Here is a 24,230-nt window from a genome sequence, read left to right on the forward strand (position 1 = left end):
TAGACAAAAGTCTGCTCCTCAGGTTCTCAGGCTCTAAGAAGAGGGGGAGACCCAAGGGGGGGGGTACTGTTACGCCGAGCGCTCCGGGTCCCCGCTCCTCCCCGGAGCGCTCGCTTCACTCTCCCCGCTGCAGCGCCCCGGTCACATCCTCTGACCCGGGGCGCTGCGATTCCGCTGCCAGCCGGGATGCGATTCGCGATGCGGGTAGCGCCCGCTCGCGATGCGCACCCCGGCTCCCGTACCTGACTCGCTCCCCGTCTGTCCTGTCCCGGCGCGCGCGGCCCCGCTCCCTAGGGCGCGCGCGCGCCGGGTCTCTGCGATTTAAAGGGCCACTGCGCCGCTGATTGGCGCAGTGGTTCCAATTAGTGTGTTCACCTGTGCACTTCCCTATATCACCTCACTTCCCCTGCACTCCCTCGCCGGATCTTGTTGCCATTGTGCCAGTGAAAGCGTTCCTTGTGTGTTCCTAGCCTGTGTTCCAGACCTTCTGCCGTTGCCCCTGACTACGATCCTTGCAGCCTGCCCCGACCTTCTGCTACGTCCGACCTTGCTTCTGCCTACTCCCTTGTACCGCGCCTATCTTCAGCAGCCAGAGAGGTGAGCCGTTGCTAGTGGATACGACCTGGTCACTACCGCCGCAGCAAGACCATCCCGCTTTGCGGCGGGCTCTGGTGAAAACCAGTAGTGGCTTAGAACCGGTCCACTAGCACGGTCCACGCCAATCCCTCTCTGGCACAGAGGATCCACTACCTGCCAGCCGGCATCGTGACAAGAAGATGATGACTTAAAGGGGGTATTCTGCCCCTAGACATCTTATCCCCTATCCAAAGGATAGGGGATAAGATGTCAGATCGCCGCGGTCCCGCTGCTGGGGACCCCCGAGATCCCCACTGCGGCACCACGCTATCATTACAGCACAGAGCGAGTTCGCTCTGTGCGTAATGACGGGCGATACGGGGGGCACAGCAGCGTGACGTCATGGCGCCGCCCATCGTGACATCACGGCCCGTCCCCTTAATGCAAGTCTATGGGAGGGGGCGTGACGACCACCACGCCCCCTCCCATAGACTTGTATTGAAAGGGGCGGGCCGTGACGTAACGATGCTCCAGCCCCTGTATCGCCCATCATTACGTGCAGAGCGAACTCGCTCTGTGCTGTAATGATAGCGCGGTGCCGCAGTGGGGATCCCAGGGGTTCCCAGCAGCGGGACCCCGGCGATCTGACATCTTATCCCCTATCCTTTGGATAGGGGATAAGATGTCTAGGGGCGGAATACCCCTTTAAAGCAAAATTGTCATCAATATTTACCACCTAAAGTTATTCACAGCATGTAAAAGCTGTGTAGCACAGTAATGGAGACATACCTTTTATTATTTTATCGTTGGCTTTAAAATAAGCTGTAAAATCTGCTCTTATTCAGAGTCATGCACAGTCGGAGAGGCATGGTGGGGAGTCAGCAATGTCACACCTTTTACGTTATGCGCTCCGGCCGCACACGCTGGCCGTGAGCGCATGGTCCTGTTACCTGCTGCTACCGGCGGGGCTGGGACTCGCATTGCAGGATGCACCCGTGTGCGAGCCCCAGTCCGTCACTCACCTGTTGCTTCTCCTGCCCCAGCCTCTGCCTCACTGCTCCGGCGCGCGTGTCCCCGTCCCCTAGGGCGCGCATGCCTAGCTTTAAGATTTAAAGGGCTAGTGCGCTCATTAGTATGATTCACCTGTGGCTCATTTATATATTCCTCCTCCCTCCTCACTCCCCTGCCGGATTTTTGTTGCCTTGTGCCTGAGAGAAAGCATTCCTGTTTCTGCCTTGCTGTGTATCTGATCCTTTGCTTTGTGACCCGACCTTGATTCTCTGCCGCCTGCCTATTGACCTCCTGCTACGTCCTGACTATGAAACCATGCCGCCTGCCCTGACCTTCTGCTATCCAGACTACGAGCTGCCTTATCCCTCCTGTGCCTCGCATCTCCTCAGCTGCATGTGTGGTCGAGCCGTACCAGGGGTAGCGACCTGGGTGCAACCTGCCGCAGCAAGTCCATCCCGCTTTGTGGCGAGCTCTGGAGAAAACCAGCGACACCTTAGACTCCGCTCCCTGGTCAAGTCATCTGCCACACAGGTCCAGCGGATCCACATCCACTGGGGTTCCTGTCTTCTGAAACGTGAGTGTTATAGTAAGATCCGGCCATTGATAATGCTAAGGTACTCCTTCAAGAAGTCAGGGATCTTCCTTCCTTTGTGGTATGTCAGTCACAACAGTTGTCACGACAGGCGCAGCAACTTTCTCAACTTCCAGCTATGATGCAACAGCTTTTGGCCTTGCAACTGCAGCAGGTACCGCAACCTGGCCCACTCCCACCACCAGATCCTGCAGTGTCTTCTCGCTCCCAGCTATGCCTGCCTTTATCTTCCAAATATGATGGGGATTCCAAGTCATGCAGAGACTTCGTTACACATGCTCCATGCACTTGGAGCTCATGTCTGAACTGTTTCCGGCAGAACTTGCGAAGGTGGCCATTGTCATTTGCCTACTGTCCGGCAAAGAGCTAGCCTGGGCTACACCCCTTTGGGACCGCGGTGATCCAGTAGCTTCCAACTTAATGGCTTTTCTATCAGAATTTTCGCTGTTTTTGAGGAAATCGCTCGTGCCTCTTCTGCTGTGTCTGCTTTGCTGAACCTATGTCAAGGGAATTCTTCCATTGGTGACTACGTGGTTTAATTCCGCACTTTAGCCTCAGAACTGAAATGAAATGATGAGGCCTTGTGTGCCACATTCAAAAAAGAATGGTCTAGCAGGATTAAAGATGCCCTTGCTGTATATTGATGTGCGTTTTGCTGAGAGGCAGGAAGAATTGCGCTTAGAGACGGCACCTGCCCGAACATGGAGATATCCTCGCCAGGCACCCGTGTTTCAATGTTCACCTCTACAGTTTCCTGCGCCTCATGCCGAAGAGGCTATGCAAGTGGGTCTTTCTTGTCTTACGCAACAGGAGAGATCACGACGACACTGAGAATTTGTGCTTGTATTTTGCTAGCCCCAAACACTTCCTCAAAGACTGTTCTGTTCGTCCACAGTATCCGGGAAAACGCTCACACCTAGGGCACATAGGAGAGGCATCCCTAGGTGTGAATACCACCTCTCCTCGCTTAACTATTTCAGTACAAGTCTTCGCTTCTGACAAGTTTTCCTTCAGAGCTACAGCATTTTTGGATTCAGGATCAGCAGGTGACTTTATTGATGCTTCTTTGGTCCACAAGTATCATCTTCCTGTCACTTGCCTTGCCAAATCCTTGTTCATCTCCTCTGTTAATGGACAAATCTGGACTGTATGGTTCACTTCTGTACTGAATCTCTTGTCATGCAAGTGGGTGTATTGCATTAAGAAAAGATTGAATTCTATGTTCTGCCACACTGTACTTCAGAGATTCTTCTTGGCTTTCCTTGGCTGCAACGCCATTCTCCACATCTGGATTGGAGAACTGGAGAGATTATTCGTTGGGGAAAATCCTGTCAAAATCTTTGCCTCCAACCAGTTCTGCGTAAAGTTGTTTCTCGCCTTCCTCCTTTATCTGGCCTGCCACCTTGCCAAGATTTCTCTGCTGTTTTCTGCAAGAAACAGGCTGAGACTCCACATCGTTCTTACGAATGCCCTATTGATCTTCTGCCTGGTACCACTCCTCCTCATGGGAGGATATACTCTCTATCGGTTCCTGAGACCAAAGCCATGACTGAGTATATCCAGGAAAATCTCCGAAAGGGATTTATCTTTAAGTCCACTTCTCCTGCTGGAGTTGGTTTCTTCATTGTAGGGAAGAAGGATGGCTCACTCTGTCCATGCATTGACTACAGGATCTATAGATTTTATGGCCATATAAAAAAAATTTACCAATGGTGTAGATGGCCTGTATGAATTGTGTGAAAATATTTAATCAATGCAATTCATATGACCTGCGCTGACAATTAAAAATAAACCCCAGGTCTTTGATTCAAGCTCTTTGGTCTAGTGTAGTTAATATCTATACAATAAATAAAACACAGAACAGGGATTTAATTAAATCAAAATATACAGTTTTAATAGAAGAAACAATTGATACAAACCATTTTAATAAAAGAAACTATAATCACACGATATCAAACTATTTAAACAATAATAAGTGTCCAACTTCAAAGAAAAACCAACAAATAATCACAATATATCAGCCCTAGGGATTCGGCAAAATATCATGAAAAAAAGCCTGTAATCACTCTGTGCCACAGCACAACATTGAACTATTGAAACTTTCTTTGTTTAGAGACCAAACTACTTAAATAAAATAAACTCAGTTTGATAAAAACTATTTTGTTATATTCCATGTTTTATGTACATTTAATACCCGATTTGGTTTTATGCTGGCTATGGAATGTATGAACATACCAAAAGAGATATTTCTCTATGTGGTTCAGACCCAAAAAGCTTCAGTAATCTGCAGAATTCACTGAAACCCAATTTCACACGGTGACCACTACGATCTGAAATTGGCAAATCACTTAGAGGCCTAGGACAAGTCAAGTATTAAAGGATTCTATGAGCAAAGTAAATTGATAACGGTATTAGAACTTATACTATAGCAACATCACAAAGTTCTGAGATCAAAATCCGTCAGATGGTATCCCAGGAGGATAAATCCAGAGGTATATCGCAAAAACAACAGTTCCTTCTCTCCAGCCTTTTCCCAGCCACTGTTGCCAATCACCATTGTCTACTGTCCCCGCCTTATCCCTCAGTATATATATATATATATATATATATATATATATATATATATATCCCCACTTATTTCTCCACTGCGCCCCCTTGGGCCATAGGGTGCACCCAGGGGCAATACCTTACTACACCTACTGATGGCAGTCTTGCACTGTCAATCGCCCAGGGCACTATAATGGGTTAAACCTTTGTCAGCATTAGTAAAATACTTAATATTAGAAAAATAACAAAAAGAAGAAAAAGCCTGTATGACAGAGTTACAGCACCTGTTGTTATGAGAGACTGTCTCCAATAGTAAGCTTCCCACATAAATAAACCAAAACATAGTGATAAAACAGTTTTGGACGCATTTTAATCATCTGAGAGCTAAACAATTGCTGTTCTAAGCTTTAATTTCTTAACTAGTTGTAATGGCTGACCAGATGTCAAAATGGAGACTCGTATCTCTATTTCATTCTGACATATGTCATGCATGACAAATCTCATCCTTTTAGGATTAACTATTTTCTCTATTTTCCCTATATCCATACAGTAATGGCCGTAAATGTTGGCACCCCTGAAATTTTTCAAGAAAAATACATATTTCTCAGAGAAAAAGATTGCAGTAACACAAGTTTTGCTATACACATGTTTATTCCCTTTGTGTGTATTGGAACTAAACCAAAAAAGGGAGAGAAAAAAAGCTAATTGGACATAATGTCACAACAAACTCCAAAAATGGGCTGGACAAAATTATTGACACCCTTAACCCCTTAAGGACACATGACATTCTCATACGTCTCCATTTCCGAGTCCTTAAGGACACATGACGTATGAGAACGTCATGTGTTTTACCGGCCCCCCGCAACCATCTGGAGCGGAGCCGGTCCCCGATGCCTGCTGAAATCGTTCAGCAGGCATCGGGGCATATCGCCCAGGGGGGTCATTATGACCCCCCATGTCGGCGATGGCCGCAGATCGCTGGACAATTCAGTCCAGCGATCTGCGGCGGATTCCGGGTCAATCGGGTCTCCAGTGACCCGGTGACCCGGAATTATTGGCTGATCGGGGCCGTCAGAGACGGCCCCGAACAGCCAGAGCCAGCAGGGGTGAGGTGGCACTGGTGCCACCTCGCGATCGCCCTGATTCGTCGGCCGGATTACCGGCCGACCAATCAGGACGCCTGCTGCGGGTGTCACTCCCGCAACCCGCTCCGCCCCTCTTCCGGAGGACGTGAGCGGGTGCGGGACGTGCACCCCGGGTGCTGGGGACCCCGATCCCCGGCGCCCCTGTTGGGATCGGGGCCCCAGGAGCAGCGGCGGCGGCGGAGACGACGAGGGACTGACCTGGTGCAGCGAGGATCGTTGGAGGTGAGTGACAGCCTCCTGCTGTTGCTTAGCAACAGCTCCCAGCATGCAAAAAGGGCATGCTGGGAGCTGTAGTTATGCAACAGCAGGAGGCAGACCACCACAACTCCCAGCATGCCCTTATGGGCATGCTGGGACTTGTAGTTTTGCAACAGCTGGAGGCACATTCTTTCTATGGAAAAGTGCACCTTCAGCTGTTGTGTAACTACAACTCCCAGCTTGCACAATCAGCTAAAGTGCATGCTGGGAGTTGTAGTGGTGCATCTGGTGGTTGCATAACTACAACTCCCAGCATGCCCGTTGGCTGTCGGTGACTGCTGAGAGTTGTAGTTTTGCAACAGCTGAAGGCACACTGAGTTAAGTAGCAAACCAGTGTGTCTCCAGCTGTTGCATAACTACAATCCCCAGCATCCCCAGCCAAAGTAGTATGCCTCCAGCTGTTGCATAACTACAACACCCAGCATGCCCTTCCGCTGTCCGTACATGCTGGGGGTTGTAGCTTTTGCAACAGCTGAAGGCACACTGGTTGCAAAACACTGAGTTTGTTACCAAACTCGGTGTTTCACAACCAGTGTGCATCCAGCTGTTGCAAAACTACAACTCCCAGCATGCACTGATAGACCGTACATGCTGGGAGTTGTAGTTTTGCAACAGCTGGATGTTCCCCCCCCCCCCAATGTGAATGTACAGGGTACACTCACATGGGCGGAGGATTACAGTAAGTATCCGGCTGCAAGTTTGAGGTGCGGCAAAATTTCTGCCGCAGCTCAAACTGCCAGCGAGAAACGACTGTGAACCCCCCGCCCGTGCGACTGTACCCTAAAAACACTACACTACACTAACACACAATAAAATAAAAAGTAAAAAACACTACATATACACATACCCCTACACAGCCCCCCTCCCCAATAAAAATGAAAAACGTCTGGTACGCCACTGTTTCCAAAACGGAGCCTCCAGCGGTTGCAAAACTACAACTCCCAGCATGCACTGATAGACCGTACATGCTGGGAGTTGTAGTTTTGCAACAGCTGGATGTCCCCCCCAATGTGAACGTACAGGGTGCACTCACATGGGCGGAGGATTACAGTAAGTATCCGGCTGCAAGTTTGAGCTGCGTCAAATTTTCTGCCGTAGCTCAAACTGCCAGCGAGAAACTACTGTGAACCCCCGCCCGTGTGACTGTACCCTAAAAACACTACACTACACTACCACAAAATAAAATAAAAAGTAAAAAACACTACATATACACATACCCCTACACAGCCCCCCTCCCCTCCCCAATAAAAATGAAAAACGTCTGGTACGCCACTGTTTCCAAAACGGAGCCTCCAGCTGTTGCAAAACAACTACTCCCAGCATTGCCAGATAGCCGTTGACTGTCCAGGCATGCTGGGAGTTTTACAACAGCTGGAGGCACCCTGTTTGGGAATCACTGGCGTAGAATTCCCCTATGTCCACCCCTATGCAATCCCTAATTTAGGCCTCAAATGCGTATGGCGCTCTCACTTTGGAGCGCTGTCGTATTTCAAGGCAACAGTTTAGGGCCACATATGGGGTATCGCCGTACTCGGGAGAAATTGGGCTTCAAATTTTGGGGGGTATTTTCTGCTATTACCCTTTTAAAAAATGTAAAATTTTTGGGAAAACAAGCATTTTAGGTAAAAAAAATATATATTTTTTTACATATGCAAAAGTCGTGAAACACCTGTAGGGTATTAAGGTTCAAATTACCCCTTGTTACGTTCCCCGAGGGGTCTAGTTTCCAAAATGGTATGCCATGTGTTTTTTTTTTTGCTGTCCTGGCACCATAGGGGCTTCCTAAATGCGGCATGCCCCCAGAGCAAAATTCGCTTTCAAAAAGCCAAATGTGACTCCTTCTTTTCTGAGACCTGTAGTGCGCCAGCAGAGCACTTTTCACACCCATATGGGGTGTTTTCTGAATCGGGAGAAATTGGGCTTCAAATTTTGGGGGGTATTTTCTGCTATAACCCTTTTTAAAATTGTAAAAATTTTGGGAAACCAAGCATTTTAGGTAAAAAAAATATATATTTTTTTACATATGCAAAAGTCGTGAAACACCTGTAGGGTATTAAGGTTCACATTACCCCTTGTTACGATCCCCGAGGGGTCTAGTTTCCAAAATGGTATGCCATGTGTTTTTTTTTTTGCTGTTCTGGCACCATAGGGGCTTCCTAAATGCGGCATGCCCCCAGAGCAAAATTTGCTTTCAAAAAGCCAAATGTTACTCCTTCTCTTCTGAGACCTGTATTGCGCCAGCAGAGCACTTTTCACCCCCATATGGGGTGTTTTCTGAATCGGGAGAAATTGGGCTTCAAATTTTGGGGGGTATTTTCCGCTATTACCCTTTTTAAAAATGTAAACATTTTGGGAAACCAAGCATTTTAGGTAAAAAAAATATATATTTTTTTTACATATGCAAAAGTCGTGAATCACCTGTAGGATATTAAGGTTCACTTTACCCCTTGTTACGTTCCCTGAGGGGTCTAGTTTCCAAAATGGCATGCCATGTGTTTTTTTTTGCTGTCCTGGCACCATAGGGGCTTCCTAAATGCGGCATGCCCCCCAAAAACCATTTGTCGCTCCTTCCCTTCTGAGCCCTCTACTGCGCCCGCCGAACAATTAACATAGACATATGAGGTATGTGCTTACTCGAGAGAAATTGGGTTTCAAATACAAGTAAAAATTTTCTCCTTTTTACCCCTTATAAAAATTCAAAAATTGGGTCTACAAGAACATGCGAGTGTAAAAAATGAAGATTTTGAATTTTCTCCTTCACTTTGCTGCTATTCCTGTGAAACACCTAAAGGGTTAATACACTTACTGAATGTTTTTTTGAATACTTTAGGGGGTGTAGTTTTTATAATGGGGTCTTTTATGGGGTATTTCTAATATGAAGACCCTTCAAATCCACTTCAAAACTGAACTGGTCCCTGAAAAATAGTGAGTTTGAAAATTTTGTGAAAAATTTCAATATTGCTACTGAACTTTGAAGCCCTATGGTGTCTTCCAAAAGTAAAAACTCATAAATTTTATGATGCAAACATAAAGTAGACATATTGTATATGTGAACCCGAAAAATATATATTTTGAATATCCATTTTCCTTACAAGCAGAGAGCTTCAAAGTTAGAAAAATGCAAAATTTTCATTTTTTTCATCAAATTTTGGGATTTTTCACCAAGAAAGGATGCAAGTTACCATAAAATTTTACCACTAAGTTAAAGTAGAATATGTCACGAAAAAACAATCTCGGAATCAGAATGATAACTAAAAGCATTCCAGAGTTATTAATGTTTAAAGTGACAGTGGTCAGAATTGCAAAAAACGCTTCGGTCCTTAAGGTATAAAATGGCCTGGTCCTTAAGGGGTTAAAGGGGTACTCTGGTGGAAAACTTTTTTTTTTTTTTATCAACTGGTGCAAGAAAGTTAAACAGATTTGTATATTTCTTCTATTAAAAAATCTTAATCCTTGCAGTACTTATTAGCTGCTGAATACTACAGAGGAAATTATTTTCTTTTTGGAACACAGAGCTCTCTGCTGACATCACGAGCACAGTGCTCTATGCTGACATCTCTGTCCATTTTAGGAACTGTCCAGAGCAGCATATGTTTGCTATGGGGGTTTTCTCCTACTCTGGACAGTTCTTAAAATGGACAGAGATGTCAGCAGAGAGCACTGTGCTCGTGATGTCAGCAGAGAGCTCTGTGTTCCAAAAAGAAAATAATTTCCTCTGTAGTATTCAGCAGCTAAGAAGTACTGGAAGGATTACGATTTTTTTAATAGAAGTAATTTACAAATCTGTTTAATTTACCTTGTACCAGTTGATTTAAAAAAAAGAAAGAAAATTTTTTTTTTTAACGGAGTACCCCTTTAACTTAATATTTGTTTGCACACAATTTGTAAAAATTAACTGAACTTTCTGAAACTGAGCTGTACAGTATGATTTAAAATCCGTTGGTAATCCTCAGATTTTATGATGCCTTGCACACTGTAGGTACTGTGTTCTTTTCTTTGTAGGCCTCGTTCTGTTTTGGGTAAACAGTAGAATCATGTGCTTTACCAAAAAGCTCTATCTTGGTCTCATCTATCCACAAGACGTTTTCCCAGAAGGATTTTGGCTTACTCAAGTTCATTTTGGCAAAATGTAGTCTTGCTTTTTTATGTCTCTGTTTCAGCAGTGGGGTCCTCCTGGGTCTCCTGCCATAGCGTTTCATTTCATTTAAAATGTCGACGGAAAGTTTGCACTGATACTGATGCTCCCTGAGCCTGCAGGACATGTTCAGTATCTTTGGAACTTGTTTGGGGCTGCTTATCCACCATCCGGACTACCCTGCCTTGTCACCTTTCATCAATTTTTATTTTCCGTCCTCGCCCAGGGAGATTAGCTACAGTGCCATGGGTTGCAAAGTTCTTGATAATGTTGCGCACTGTGGACAAAGGTAAATCTAGATCTTTGGACATGGACATGTAACCTTGAGATTGTTGATATTTTTCCACAATTTTGGTTCTAAAGTCCTCAGACAGTTCTCTTCTACTCTTTCTGTTGTCCATGCTTAGTGTGGCACACACAGACACACAATGCAAAGACTAAGTGAACTTCTCTCCTTTCTACCTGCTTTCAGGTGTGATTTTTATATTGCCCACACCTGTTACTTGCCTCTGGTGAGTTTTATTTTTCCACAATTTTGAAAGGGTGCCAATAATTTTGTCCATCCCTTTTTGGAGTTTGGTGTGACATTATGTCTAATTTGCTTTTTTTTCCTTCCCTTTTTTGGGAAATAAACATGTGTTGCTGCAATCCTTTTCTGTGATAAAAAAGTTTTAATGCTTTAGACTATTCCAATAGTATTTTTTTACTACATATATTTATATTACATTAATGTAGATCAGTACAAAGCATTTTGAACAGTCGGTTGAAGTCTGTCTCATGTCTACAATCTAGAGTGATCACAAGAGGCCATAAGAGATAAACTGACATAATCTCACAGTAATGGCTCTATTCGGACTTTTCACACACAAAACAGACTTAAGCCTAAATAATACAATATCCAGTCTAACAGAACTGCCATAAGATAATGCTGATGGAATGAAGTAAAATGGCAATATTACATAATATTTCCTGCGCTGTGAAATTCCAGCTCAGTCTCAGTGACACAGTGGTGACATGTTGGCATGGTACCAGGGCAATAATACTTCAATACCAGATGGGAAGCCCAATCTGTTACAGCATAGGTAATTGTGGAGCAATGACACTATTACAACATCAGTGTTACAGAAAATATGATTTGGACATTTAAAGATCGGAGCTCACACAAATGATATGAGCCATAGATAAAATTACTAAAATTATACCACACACTTATTTATACTGCTTAAAATGCATACAAAATGATGTAGACTCAACTGACTGATGCATTTAGCTAATGAAAATGATGTTTTGGGCCCTATGGAAATTCTGCAATGAATTTCCTCACTGAATATCACCAGCAGATCCACGCTGTCCGGAATCCACATTTATTTCACTTGGAATTTTACCACATAAATAAGCACTGTAAAGAAAAGGGCTTGACTAATGGACTTTTCTGAGTCCTCCCTGAGTCTGCTGTGCTGTGCTGGGTATCTTAATCCAGACACTGCAGGCTGCTCTGTAACCCTCTCCTTTCTGTTTTCATGTTGCAGTTTGATAGGACGGGAGTGACCACAGAGGAGTGCTAGACCTTTCCTCACTTTCTGGACTTTGTCCCAGCCTGTGCTATAGCTGGGATAAAGATGATGCTGCATCCAGGCAGAATTATGTTTTGGCTGGTAAAGGGACCCTTATTAGTCTTCTTTTTTTTTTTTTTATAAGCTATGGTGTCTATAAATAAGGAGATAACAACATTTTTATGAAGTTCAATGTGTAATGGATTCCAGCTCACAAGGTCCCGGACTGGAATTGACCAATTCCACAAACATAGAAAGAATGAGATAGTCCAGCGTTGTATAGTCGGTTGAATTTGGAGGAGTTTATTCGTAACAAAACATAGGTACAGGTAAGTGACAGGTTTCGGCTGTCAGTACACAGCCTTAGTCGTACGAAACGCATCACTTACCTGTACCTATATGTTTTGTTACGAATAAACTCCTCCAAATTCAACCGACTATACAACGCTGGACTATCTCATTCTTTCAACATTTTTATGAAGTATATAAGAAAGGTTAATGTTTTGTTAAGATGTACAACATATAAATAGTTTTTGAATATGACAGTGCCCATTCAATGGCAAAGGATGACATTTCTGGAATAATTTGTTGACTTTTCTCTTCTCTTTCCACTTTGAAAGTGGGCAGAGCTGTTTAGAGGGGATCTGAGCAGAGACAGTACAACTTTATTTACAATTTCTAAAAATAGACAATGACAGAAATGATAGTCATGATTTACACTAGTTTCACAGCTTTTCTTGAATTGCTGGCCGACAGGATGCATTAATAAACTTATCTAACAGGTAAGCGATTTTTCCTTAAGAGAATAATAGTTGAAACTGAGTCTCCATTGTATTTTATGGACCAGAAAATCAGACAAATCTGTGAAACTGACAAACCAATTCATGTCATCAGTTATATCCTTGTTATACGCTTATATCTGCATAAGTATACCTGTAATCTGGTGATTGAATATATATAGCTACTGTAGTTCTAGTTGATTCTAACACATCACTTAAGGCCCATCTTATTTTAGGAGAAAAATAAGGGAGCAACAAGTCCAATATATTGATCATATGCATGCACTTGTTATTGGGATATATAACTGTGGGGCAACCAAATCAAACACATTTATGTCCGCCAGATATGTGTTTTTTATTTTAATTTAATAGGTTGATATTAAAAATATCTGTTGTGTTAGCCAGGAAGAACAGATGGAGTAATTTCTAACCGTGTAGGAAAATAAAGCTGAAAGCTATTGCAATTTGTCATTCCAACATGCGTTTGGAAGAGAAAGGTGACACAAGCAAGTCACAGGATTATGTTGAACAGAGGTCCCATTAAGAACTGAGCTGAAGGGTATAGTTGTCAATGACACAACAATATTTGCTAAACAGTTCATTAGTTTGACATTTCCCAAAACTCTTCGGGGAATGAAAGAGTTAGGAAGAGTGTGACAAGCGCAGCCCATGACATTTCGCCAGAAATTTAAAACATGGCATTTAACATAGATCTGTACTCATTAACAGTACCCTAGAAACAAGCTCATGTTGTTTCCTTTAATTTATCGAAGCAGTATGCCATCTATTAGATGTGATATCAGTGCCATGAGAAGAAAAATGTAGGTTGCTTATTTCCTAGGACATTTGTGGAGTTGACTAATATTCCAGAAAACAATATTAGGTTTCAATGTCATTCTTCTTTGTAAACAATTCTGAACAAAATGATAAAAGCAACAAATAATGTATGAACAATAAGAAGTCAGGCCTAGCTACAGTCCATTCCTTCAGGGTCCTATCATTGTATCAATTACCCAACTTATTACATGGTCTCATATTTAATGTATATGTACATATCTTATTATACGATATGGCATTCTGAATATACTCTTATAAGGGTCTGCAATAATTTCATTAAAAAATGTACACATCCACTTTTAAAGGGGCACTCCACTCTTAGACATCTTATCCCCTATCCAAAGGGGGACCCCCCACGATTTCAGGGTCTGCACCCCGGTGTTCTGAACAATTATGTTCAGAACGCCAGGTTCGGGCAGCCATGGTCGTGCCGTCAGGCGCCCTCACATAGACCTAAATGGAGGGGGATGTGGTGTAACACCAAGACCACAGCCGCCCAAACCCGGCATTCTAAACACATATGGTAAAAATGCTGGGTTACCGGCAGGGAGATCGGTCGGACCCCCTGTGATCAGACATTTGTCCCATATACTTTGGATAGGTGATAAGATGTTTAGGGGCAAAGTACCCCTTTAATCACAATGATGGTGTTTTGCAAAGGCAAAAAAAAATTAAATATTGTAACCCTATAAAGGTTATACTTAAATAAAACCATAGCAAGTGTTTCTCTAGGAGAGAGTGTGTTACTCTAAGTCTCAAATTGAGGTTACAATAAACATGGGCCCAACATAGGATACTGGAAAATCTGATAGGCCAGCCTGATCTTGCACCTTCTTCTCAATTTTTTTTTATGTGTCTTGATCACATGAATAGAGATCTTTAGGACAGTGACTTTAGATTGATGTTTATCATTACATCTATGTATAGCCAATTTTCATTGATTTATTAGGCCGGGTTCCCACACAGGCCCTGATTTTGTAAGAGTGGAGTGTAGTTTTTTTTTGTGGGTTTTAATTTCCTACAATTTTTTCCCACGGTATCTACTAAGGTTTCCCTATATTTTCTACTTTCCCTACATTTTGTTTTTTTTACACATGATAGATAAGAACACCGCAATTTACCAAATTTTTGAAGCTTTCGTTTTCATGCTGTACATTTTACGGTAAAATAGACATATTTTCTTTATTCTTTGGGTCAATACGATTAAAATGATACCCATGATTACATACTTTTCTATTATTAGGGTATGTTCACACTGAGGAATTGGTGAGGAATTTCCACGAGTAATTCTGCTCGCTTTTTCCTCTCCAAATCATTCAGCAGTGAAATCCCCATAGAGTTGTTCAGAATTTCTGCCCCTCAGTTCACACTAAGGAATTTCCTCAAGCAGAATTCTGACGAGGAAGTCTGTTCCGCTTGAAGAAAGAACATGTTCTTTCTTTCAGGCTGAATCAGCGTCGTTCTCCGATAGAGATCAATGTTATTATTATTTTTAGTCAGAAGCATTTCCACGCGGAATCTGCGCGGAATCTGCGTGGAATTCGTGCGGAATTCGCACGGAATTCGTGCGGAATTCACGCGGAATTTCCGCATGGAAATTTTTTTTTTTTATAAAGAGAAATACTTGATACTCCTCCTCCGCATGAAACCTGCATTTCCACATGGAATTCTGCGAGGAATTCTGCGTGATTTCCGCGCCAATTCCGCGCGAAATTCCGCATGAAATCTCTGTGAGTTCTTGTGGAAAAGTAACAATATTTTGAGGCAGAAAATTTCTGCTTGATTTCCGCCCCAATTCCTCAGTGTGAACATATCCTTATACGGCTTAAAAAAAATCTCAAACTTTTTAACCAAATTAGTTCGTTTAAAATCCCTCTATTTTGCTGACCTATAACTTTTTCATTTTTCCGTATAAGCTGCGGTATGAGGGCTCAATTTTTGCACGTTGATCTGTCATTTTTTTGATACCACATTTGTATATATAAAACTTTTAATACATTTTTTATCAATTTTTTGGGGAATAAAAAGTTATTAAAAAATGCTGCAATTTTGGACTTTTTTATGGGATATGGGATATTTATGGGATAATTAACATGATATTTTAGTAGCTCGGATATTTACACACGTCGCAATACCAAATATATTTATAAAAACATTTTTACACTTTTTGGGGGTAAAGTGGGGAAAAACAGACAATTTACATTTTTATTGGGGGAGGGGATTTTTCAATTGTTTTTACTTTTATTTTTTACTTTTATTTTTAAACTTTAATAGTTCCCATAGGGGACTATTTATAGCAATCATCAGGGCATAGCACTGATCAGTGTCATCGGCTATCTTCTGCTCTGGTCTGCTCGATCTCAGACCAGACCAGAAGACACCGGGAGACAGACAGAGGTAGGTGAGGGGACCTCCGTCTGCCATTATTGATGATCGGATCACTGCGGGAGCCCTGTGGAGGCGATCCGATCGTCCACATTAAGTGCTGCACTTCCGCAGATGTCGTGATCTGTATTGATCACGGCATCTAAGGGGTTAATGGTGGACATCCGCGTTCGTGGATGTCGGTCATTACCGGCGGGTCCCTGGCTGCTATCAGCAGTCGGGACCTGCCACGCATGACCCAAGCATCGCTCCGATGCTCACTGTTATGTATAGGACGTAAATGTACGTCCTGGTGCATTAAGTACCACATCATCAGGACGTACATTGACGTCCTGCGTTGTTAAGGGGTTAAACTCACGGCACTCGAATACTGAAGATAATCAAAACGTTTATTCACATTCACAAGGATCAAATTGACATTGAGAGGTGGAGAAGTGACAGGACTTCACCACCTCCCAATGCCAATTCTATCCATGTGAATAAACGTTTAGATTATCTTCAGTATTCGAGTGCCGTGAGTCATTCCTGCTCAAACGGCAGCTATGTTTGGAATCTTGTGCCTGTGACCACAGAGCACTAGCATTACTGAAACCAATGCTGTAGTAAGCTGGACACTTTCCTACAGTACCCCCCAGAGTGCCAACTGTGTTTTCTGTGTTTTCAATTGTGTTTAAAGTTACCCTGTCATTTAAAAAAAAATTGACATGTCACAGAGACAAACTTTTTGATCAGTTAGGGTCCCCCACTGATCAAGAGGACAGGCAGGTAGGAGTACACTAGTGCAATTCACTCCATGGCTTGCAGCAATCTCTGTCCAACTTCTCTAGATGGCTCCATAGACTTATAATAGGGGCTGCAGGACAGATATTTGATAGCTTGAGAATGAAAGGTGCTACCTCCTGCTTCTACCTGCTCCTTACCCTGATCGGTGGGGATCTCCGCACTTAGACTCCAACTGATCTTAACTTTTGACATGTCCCTATGACATGTCAAAAATATTTTGAAATGACAAGGACATTTTAAGGGTAAGTGCAAAAACCTTACGCAGAAAATATTAATGAGAGATGGATAAATAGTAGAGAAATATTTTTTAAACTATTAATACATTTTTGCATGTTTCCTTTAATTATCACTTGTTTCTTCTTTTACTAGATTCACACTTCCCTGGTTAATGGAAGACCAAGTGCTGACGATCCATCTCCAACACTATTAGAATTTACATCAGCTCGCTTCATTCGACTCAGGCTACAGAGGATCCGTACCTTAAATGCTGATTTAATGATGTTAGACGACAACGATCTAAAAGATATTGATCCAATTGTCACAAGAAGGGTATGTAAGACTAATAAAGAATTAAAACTAAAGTTGTTTATTTCTAATGCAGAGAGTCTTCTTAAAGGAAATCTGTCATCAGAATCACCCGCACTAAACCTGTTACACAGGCTTGTAGTGCGGGTGATCCTGATTAAAACGCTCCTTACCTGGTTAAAAATGGTTCAGCGCTTCTTAAGATATATTTTTAGTATTCTGTTATTCCCTGGCTTGGGACTCAGTGGGAGGTGTTATCATCTCGGACTCGGCCACACATCTTTCTAGCTGGGGAGCTGCCGCCCGGCTCATGAATATTCATGAACTTATCCTCGTGGTCTAACTCCTTTTTCTCGGTCTGGTGGGGAGGGCCGCGCATGCGCCGCATTCCGTACACCCGGAAGCGGCGTTCTCCCCCGGCTTTACTCGAGCTGCGGCCCTATACAAGTAAGAAGATGGGCTGCATGAGTGAAAAGCCGGGGGTGGGAGGAAGGGAGGGACGGAGGGTGTTTTTATTCACAAAGTGAAGGAACAAGCAGGTTATATATAGATATATTTGTGTGGATAACTTCATGAATATTCAACGGCCGGGCGGCAGCTCTGCCCAGCTAGAATGACGTGTGGCCGAGTCCGAGATGATAACACCTCCCACTGAGTCCCAAGCCAGGGAATAACAGAAAACTAAAAATATAGATATCTGAAGAACCGCTGAACCATTTTTAACCAGGTAAGGAGCGTTTTAATCACGATCACCCGCACTACAAGCCTGTGTAACAGGTTTAGTGCGGGTGATTCTGATGACAGATTTCCTTTAAACTGGTCATAGAGACTTTGGAGCATGTAGCATATGCTTTAAAAAGAATAACCTGTATTTGTTAAAAATTGAAATTGTGCATAGCTTAACATAGTTCATGCAACCTGATATCTGCTTATGCTTAGACAAAATAACAACAATAGATAATTGCAGTAAAGAACAATTAAAACCAGTCATATTAAGAATTTGATGTTAAATCAGTGTAACCACATTACAAATGGTATTAAACTAGTTATATGTCCTTTTATAATTGGTTCCTGCAGCTCTGCGGGAATCATTAATAAATAACGCTCAGCATTCACCAAATTCTAAGGCAGAGCTCAGTAGAGGGTCAGATAAGGTGATTTCTGAATAATTATATTTTAAAATATTCTTTGAAATTGCTATAGTAAAATATTTAAGTTTTGGGGGATTGAATTAATGGAATTTTCTGATCTGATCCTTTAAACATAAGGGTGTTATGGGATTATTCATCAGAATTCAGTGGAGACTATTACAGCACAAGTGAATGACAAAAACCTAAAGTTTTTATTGAATTTTTACAACAGCTTATTTGAAAATGTATGTGCACACAGACTAAATCATATGAACATACTAAAGAATAATTTTCTTATCAATAACATCTGTATTCTTGGTTGTGCTTATAGTTCTTTACAGTATAAAATTGTTTCAATATATATTAGATGTAGTTCCAAGTGCATGGCTAGCTATGGCTTTGATTTGTGTTGGCATGAGCAGTGTCACTTTTTATTTGTGTTTTGTTATTTTTTATTTATTTTTTAACATAAATGTGTATATGATTACGTTTTTTAAGAGGTCGAAAAAGACCTCTGTAACATTCACACATTATTTTTTATTTGTTTATTTGTCCCCTTAAGGATGTGACGAATTTAAATTTTAGCATTTTCCTTTTTTTCCTCCGTGCCTCTTAAAGAGCTATAATTCCTTAAATTTTTCATCTACCCAAATGAGGGCTTTTTTTATGCAGGACCAATTGTACTGGTGTGACAAATAAAAAAAAAAATGATGTTCACCATTAGCCTTGAGTCCCATTTGCTATTAGCAGTTGTACTCACCAGCTTTGAGCAAGCTCAGCACTCAGCACTCCCTAGCATGCACCGGGCATACATGTTTGGCCTGTGTTGTTTAGGTTAAAGTGTGCCTTGTATTTAACTAAGTGTTCAACATGTCACAGAGACATATCAGTAGTTTTAATTGGTCGGGGTCTAAGAATTCAAACCCCACCAATTATTACAATGGTCAGACAGAAATGCAAAGCTGTGCAATTCATTCCATGGCTCTCTGCAATCTCTGTCAAGTTGCACTAGATGAACATGGAGCCTGTCTAGCACAACTAAACAGAGATCACAGCAAGCTGTGATCGGTGCTGGTATGAACACTCAAACCATGACCAAATAAAACTAACTGAAACACTTAAACATTTTCCATTGTAGCTGGGGCTCTAGTAACATTGGAAACATGTCCCCTTTTGGGAAAATAGTCACTAACAGAGTTAATCTGGGTCTGCTAAGACCTAACAGCTCTGCATGGTTTTGAACATACTGACTATGCAGTACACTTTTGGGCTTGTTTTGCAGCCACCGTAATGTGAAGCCATCTCTTCAACAGCTAAAAATTGGTCAAAACTGAATCACATCACATTGATCCCACCATCAAATTTATAACAGAATGGCTGAACAAGAGAAGAATTAAAGGGGTACTCGGGTAGAAAACTTTTTTCTTTTAACCTGTTAAGGATCAAGGGTGTACCTGTACGTCCTGGGTTCTTTCCCTTTCTATAACGCGGGGGCCACGGCGTGGCCCGACCTGAAACAACGGCCGGGACCTGTGGCTAATAGCGCGCGGCACTGATCGTGGTGTCGCGCGCTATTAACCCCAAAGTTGATTGCCGCGTCTAAAGTGAAACCAAACTACCCCCGGCTAGCCATGGTGAAATCTTACATGCCTCCTGGTGTTCGATCGCCGAATGACTGCTCAGTGCCTGAGATCCAGGCATGAGCAGTCAAGCAATGCAATCCTACAATACACTTGCCAAAAAGTGGTATATGCTACCTGTATCAATACATATCTCCTTCATTAGCAAATGGTAGACTTGAGACAAAAATCATAATCAAATGTATATTTTATTGAAATCACAAAAAGACACTCATAAAAACACATAAAAGGCACAAAACACACAGGACAAAAAGAGAATTCCTACAGGTAAAGTGGCAGAAGCTAATGGGTGGAGAAAGGCTAATTTTCCACCCAGGATGTCAGTTACAGAATCTAATAAAGTGCGGAGCAAATAGTATGGTGCCCATACTATTTGCACCGCACTTTATTAGATAAGGCAAATGCTCTCACAGGGTATATAGTTGCAACAAAAGATCCCGGCAGTAAAAAAAAGTGCTGCAGTGTATGTAAACATGTAAAAAAACGTGCATTTATCAAGTAACTGGATCCATTGCACATACCCTAAATGGCCCCAAAAGTACCCGTACCTGTTAGCTATACAGTCGGATTGTATATATAGGAGCTGACAAATAAACCATACCCCCTCCGGCAACCAAAAGAGGTTCCCCCGGAGCTGCACAAGTTACCTGCAGGTCACACAGACAGTTTCCTTAATGCACTTTCGCGTTCCGCTTGATCACAGGGACTCGGGACACAGGGACTTTCTCCACCCAGTAGCTTCTGCCACTTTACCTGTAGGAATTCTCTTTTTGTCCTGTGTGTTTTGTGCCTTTTATGTGTTTTTATGAGTGTCTTTTTGTGATTTCAATAAAATATATATTTGATTATGATTTTTGTCTCAAGTCTACCATTTGCTTATATAGGAGATAAGAGCAGTCAAGCAGCAGAATCATTGATCAATGGTTTCTTATGAGAAACCATTGATCAATGTAAAAGATCAGTGTGTGCAGTGTTATAGCCCCCTATGGAGGCTGTAAAATTGCAAAAAAAAAAAGTGGAAAGAAAAGTTAATAAAGATCATTTAAAGGGGTATTCCCGTGGAAATTTTTTTTTTTTTTTTTAAATCAAATGGTTCCAGAAAGTTAAACAGATTTGTAAATCACTTATATTAAAAAAAATCTTAATCCTTCCAGTACTTTTTAGGGGCTGTATACTAAAGAGAAATCCAAAAAAGAAATGCATTTCCTCTGATGTCATGACCACAGTGCTCTCTGCTGACCTCTGCTGTCCATTTTAGGAACTGTCCAGAGCAGCATATGTTTGCTATGGGGATTTTCTATGGCTCTGGACAGTTCCTAAAATGGAAAGCAGAGGTCAGCAGAGAGCACTGTGGTCATGACATCAGAGGAAATGCATTTCTTTTTTGGATTTCTCTTTAGTATACAGCCCCTAAAAAGTACTGGAAGGATTAAGATGTTTTAATAGAAGTGATTTACAAATCTGATTAACTTTCTGGCACCAGTTGATTAAAAAAAAAAAAAAAAAAGTTTTCCATGGGAGTACCCCTTTAACCCCTTCCCTAATAAAAGTTTGAATCACCCCCCTTTTCCCATTTAAAAAACAGTGTTAATAAAAATAAAAATATGTGATATTGGCGTGTGCAAAAATTTTCTAATTATAAAAATATATAATTAATTAAACCGCATGGTCAATGGCGTACGAGCAAAAAAGTCCAAAATAGTGTACTTTTGGTCACTTTTTATATCATAAAAAATGAATAAAAGCGATCAAAAAATCCAATCAATACAAAAATGGTACTGCTAAAATCTTCAGATCACGGGGCAAAAAATTTGCCCTCATGCAGCCCCATACGCAGAAAAAGAAAACAGTTATAGAGGTCAGAAGATGTCCATTTTAAACATATAATTTTCCTGCATGTAGTTATGATTTTTTCCAGAAGTACAACAAAATCAAACCTATATAAGTAGGGTATCATTTTAATTGTATGGATGTACAGAATAAAGATAAGGTGTAATTATTACCGGAAAATGTACTGCCTAGAAACGGAAGCCCCCAAAATTTACAAAATGGTGTTTTTTCTTCTATTTTGTCTCACAATGATTTTTTTTCCTTATCGTCATAGATTTTTGGGTAAAATGACTGCTGTCATTACAAAGTAGAATTGGTGGCGCTAAAAATTAGCCATCATATGGATTTTTAGGTGCAAAATTGAAAGAGTTATGAGTAATGAGGAAAAAATGAAAATACAAAAATGAAAAAAACCCTGGTCCTTAAGGGGTTAAATCAACTGATGCTAGGAAGTTAAACAGATTTATAAATGACTTCTATTAAAAATTTTTAATCCTTCCAGTACTTATTATCTGCTGTATACTACAGAGGAAATTCTCTTCTTTTGGGATTTCTTTTCTGTCATGACTACAGTGCTCTCTGCTGACACCTCTGTCCATTTCGGGAACTGTCCAGAGCAGGAGACAATCCCCATAGCAAACATATGCTGCTCTGGCCAGTTCCTAAAATGGACAGAGGTGTCAGCAGAGAGCACTAGGGTCGTGACAGAAAAGTAATCCCAAAACAAAAGAATTTCCTCTGTAGTATAAAGCTTCTAATAAGTTCTGGAAGGATTAAGAATTTTTAATAGAAGTAATTTACAAATCTGTTTAACTTTCTGGCACCAGTTGATTTAACCCCTTTAAGGTTTTGCAATGGCACAGTTAAAGTCCTGACCTCAATCTAACTGAAATGATGTGGATGGGGTGTGTGTGTGGAAAGTATGCCCATTCTCTAGTATATAACAAAACAAACCTTTACTCACCTCCTGCTCTCCACCAATGCCTCTGGTGTACTGCTCCGGTCTATACAGTAGTCCTCTTTCTGAGTCGCAGTGTTACTGTTGGTCTCCGGGAGCACCCAGGCACAGTGTGTCACACTGCTCTTCAGCAAATCATTAGCTGAGGGAGAACATCACTGCAGCCAGCGATTCGCTGAGCGGCAGTGTCATGTACCTAAACCAGGTGCATTCTGGGCCCAACACATCTGGCACTGCTTCAGACATCCTCTAGGCCTCTATAGCCCACAATTTTTTCCATGGTAAACAATCCCTGGTAAACAATCCATGGTAAGCACAGATGTGCCAGCAGGTTGCACATGTATACTTTTTACAATTGATCACAAAGTGATCATTGGTACCGTAAATGTACCATCCACTAAACAACATTAATGCTCTATAAAACGTAACTTTTAATTCATTGCCAGTTATTAAAATGTTCAAGCAGTTAGGTCCCATCCATAATATCTCAATTAGGTAGTGATAGAGCATGTAACTTCATGCTATAATACGATAAACATCCACTAATGTTGCATCTGCAGTCCGCAACTATTAGATTTATATATTGTTGTGGACTGTTGAATTTAAAACTTAGACACAACCTCCCCACGTTTCGCCACCGAACAAGCTTTAACAAGGTCTGAAGTGCAAATGACATTTGTATAATATACAATAATAGCCATATATATTATATATTAGGGCAAAATATAAAAGCCATTTGCCCTACAGCCCTTGATAAAGCCACTTGTTCGGTGGCGAAACATCAGGGGGGCCATATGTGAAAGTTTTAAAGTCAACAGTCAGGTCCATAACAATATCTAAATCTAATAGTTGTGGACTGCAGCCACAACGTTAGTGGATGTTTATCGTATTATAGCATGTAGTTACATGCTCTATCACTAGCTTATTGAGATACTATGGATGGGACCTAACTGTTTGAACATTTTAATAAATGACAATTAATTAAATGTTACGTTTTATAGAGCATTAATGTTGTTTAGTGGATGGTAAATTTAGGGTACCAATGATCACTTTGTGATCAATTGTAAATAATGTTTGGAAAATTACCCTAAATCCATAGGTCCATTTGTGTTGGCACATGTATACTTAACACCACATGCACACTATCCCACCAAGTTACTTGGCTACATAACACACGTATGTGCCCCAATTTGCACATAGAAAGCAATAGCAATAGAACAATAACATAGTCCCTTTTTATATGGGATTTTAAATATAATTTTACAACACAATCAGTACCAAATTGTACATAAGTATAAACTAATAATACAAAGCTACAATAAATCTGTATAGAAGTATAGTCCTTATTTAACAACTATGGGGGGGGGGGGGGGTTATCAAAACCTGTCCAGAGGAAAAGTTGCCCAGTTGCCCATAGCAACCAATCAGCTTGCTTCTTTCATTTTTAACAAGGCCTCTGGAAAATGAAAGAAGCAATCAGATTGGTTGCTGTCAGGATCTGGACTGGTATGCAGCGAGGACACTGGAGGTGGATCCTCTGTGTCAG

The 24,230-nt window shown here is 41.7% G+C and overlaps 1 protein-coding gene across 2 annotated transcripts in view; it reads left to right on the top strand.

Annotated features, from left to right (window-relative positions):
- LAMA2 (laminin subunit alpha 2) overlaps positions 1 to 24,230 on the top strand; it is a 943,701-nt gene that overhangs the window by 288,332 nt on the left and 631,139 nt on the right. For both annotated transcript variants that reach the window (XM_056566521.1, XM_056566522.1), the window contains one exon: positions 16,971 to 17,150. In XM_056566521.1, coding sequence (XP_056422496.1) covers positions 16,971 to 17,150 — 180 coding nt within the window. The remainder of the gene's footprint in view (positions 1 to 16,970; positions 17,151 to 24,230) is intronic.

The sequence above is a fragment of the Hyla sarda genome, chromosome 3, assembly GCF_029499605.1.
Source record: "Hyla sarda isolate aHylSar1 chromosome 3, aHylSar1.hap1, whole genome shotgun sequence".
NCBI classification, from domain to species: Eukaryota; Metazoa; Chordata; class Amphibia; order Anura; family Hylidae; genus Hyla; species Hyla sarda.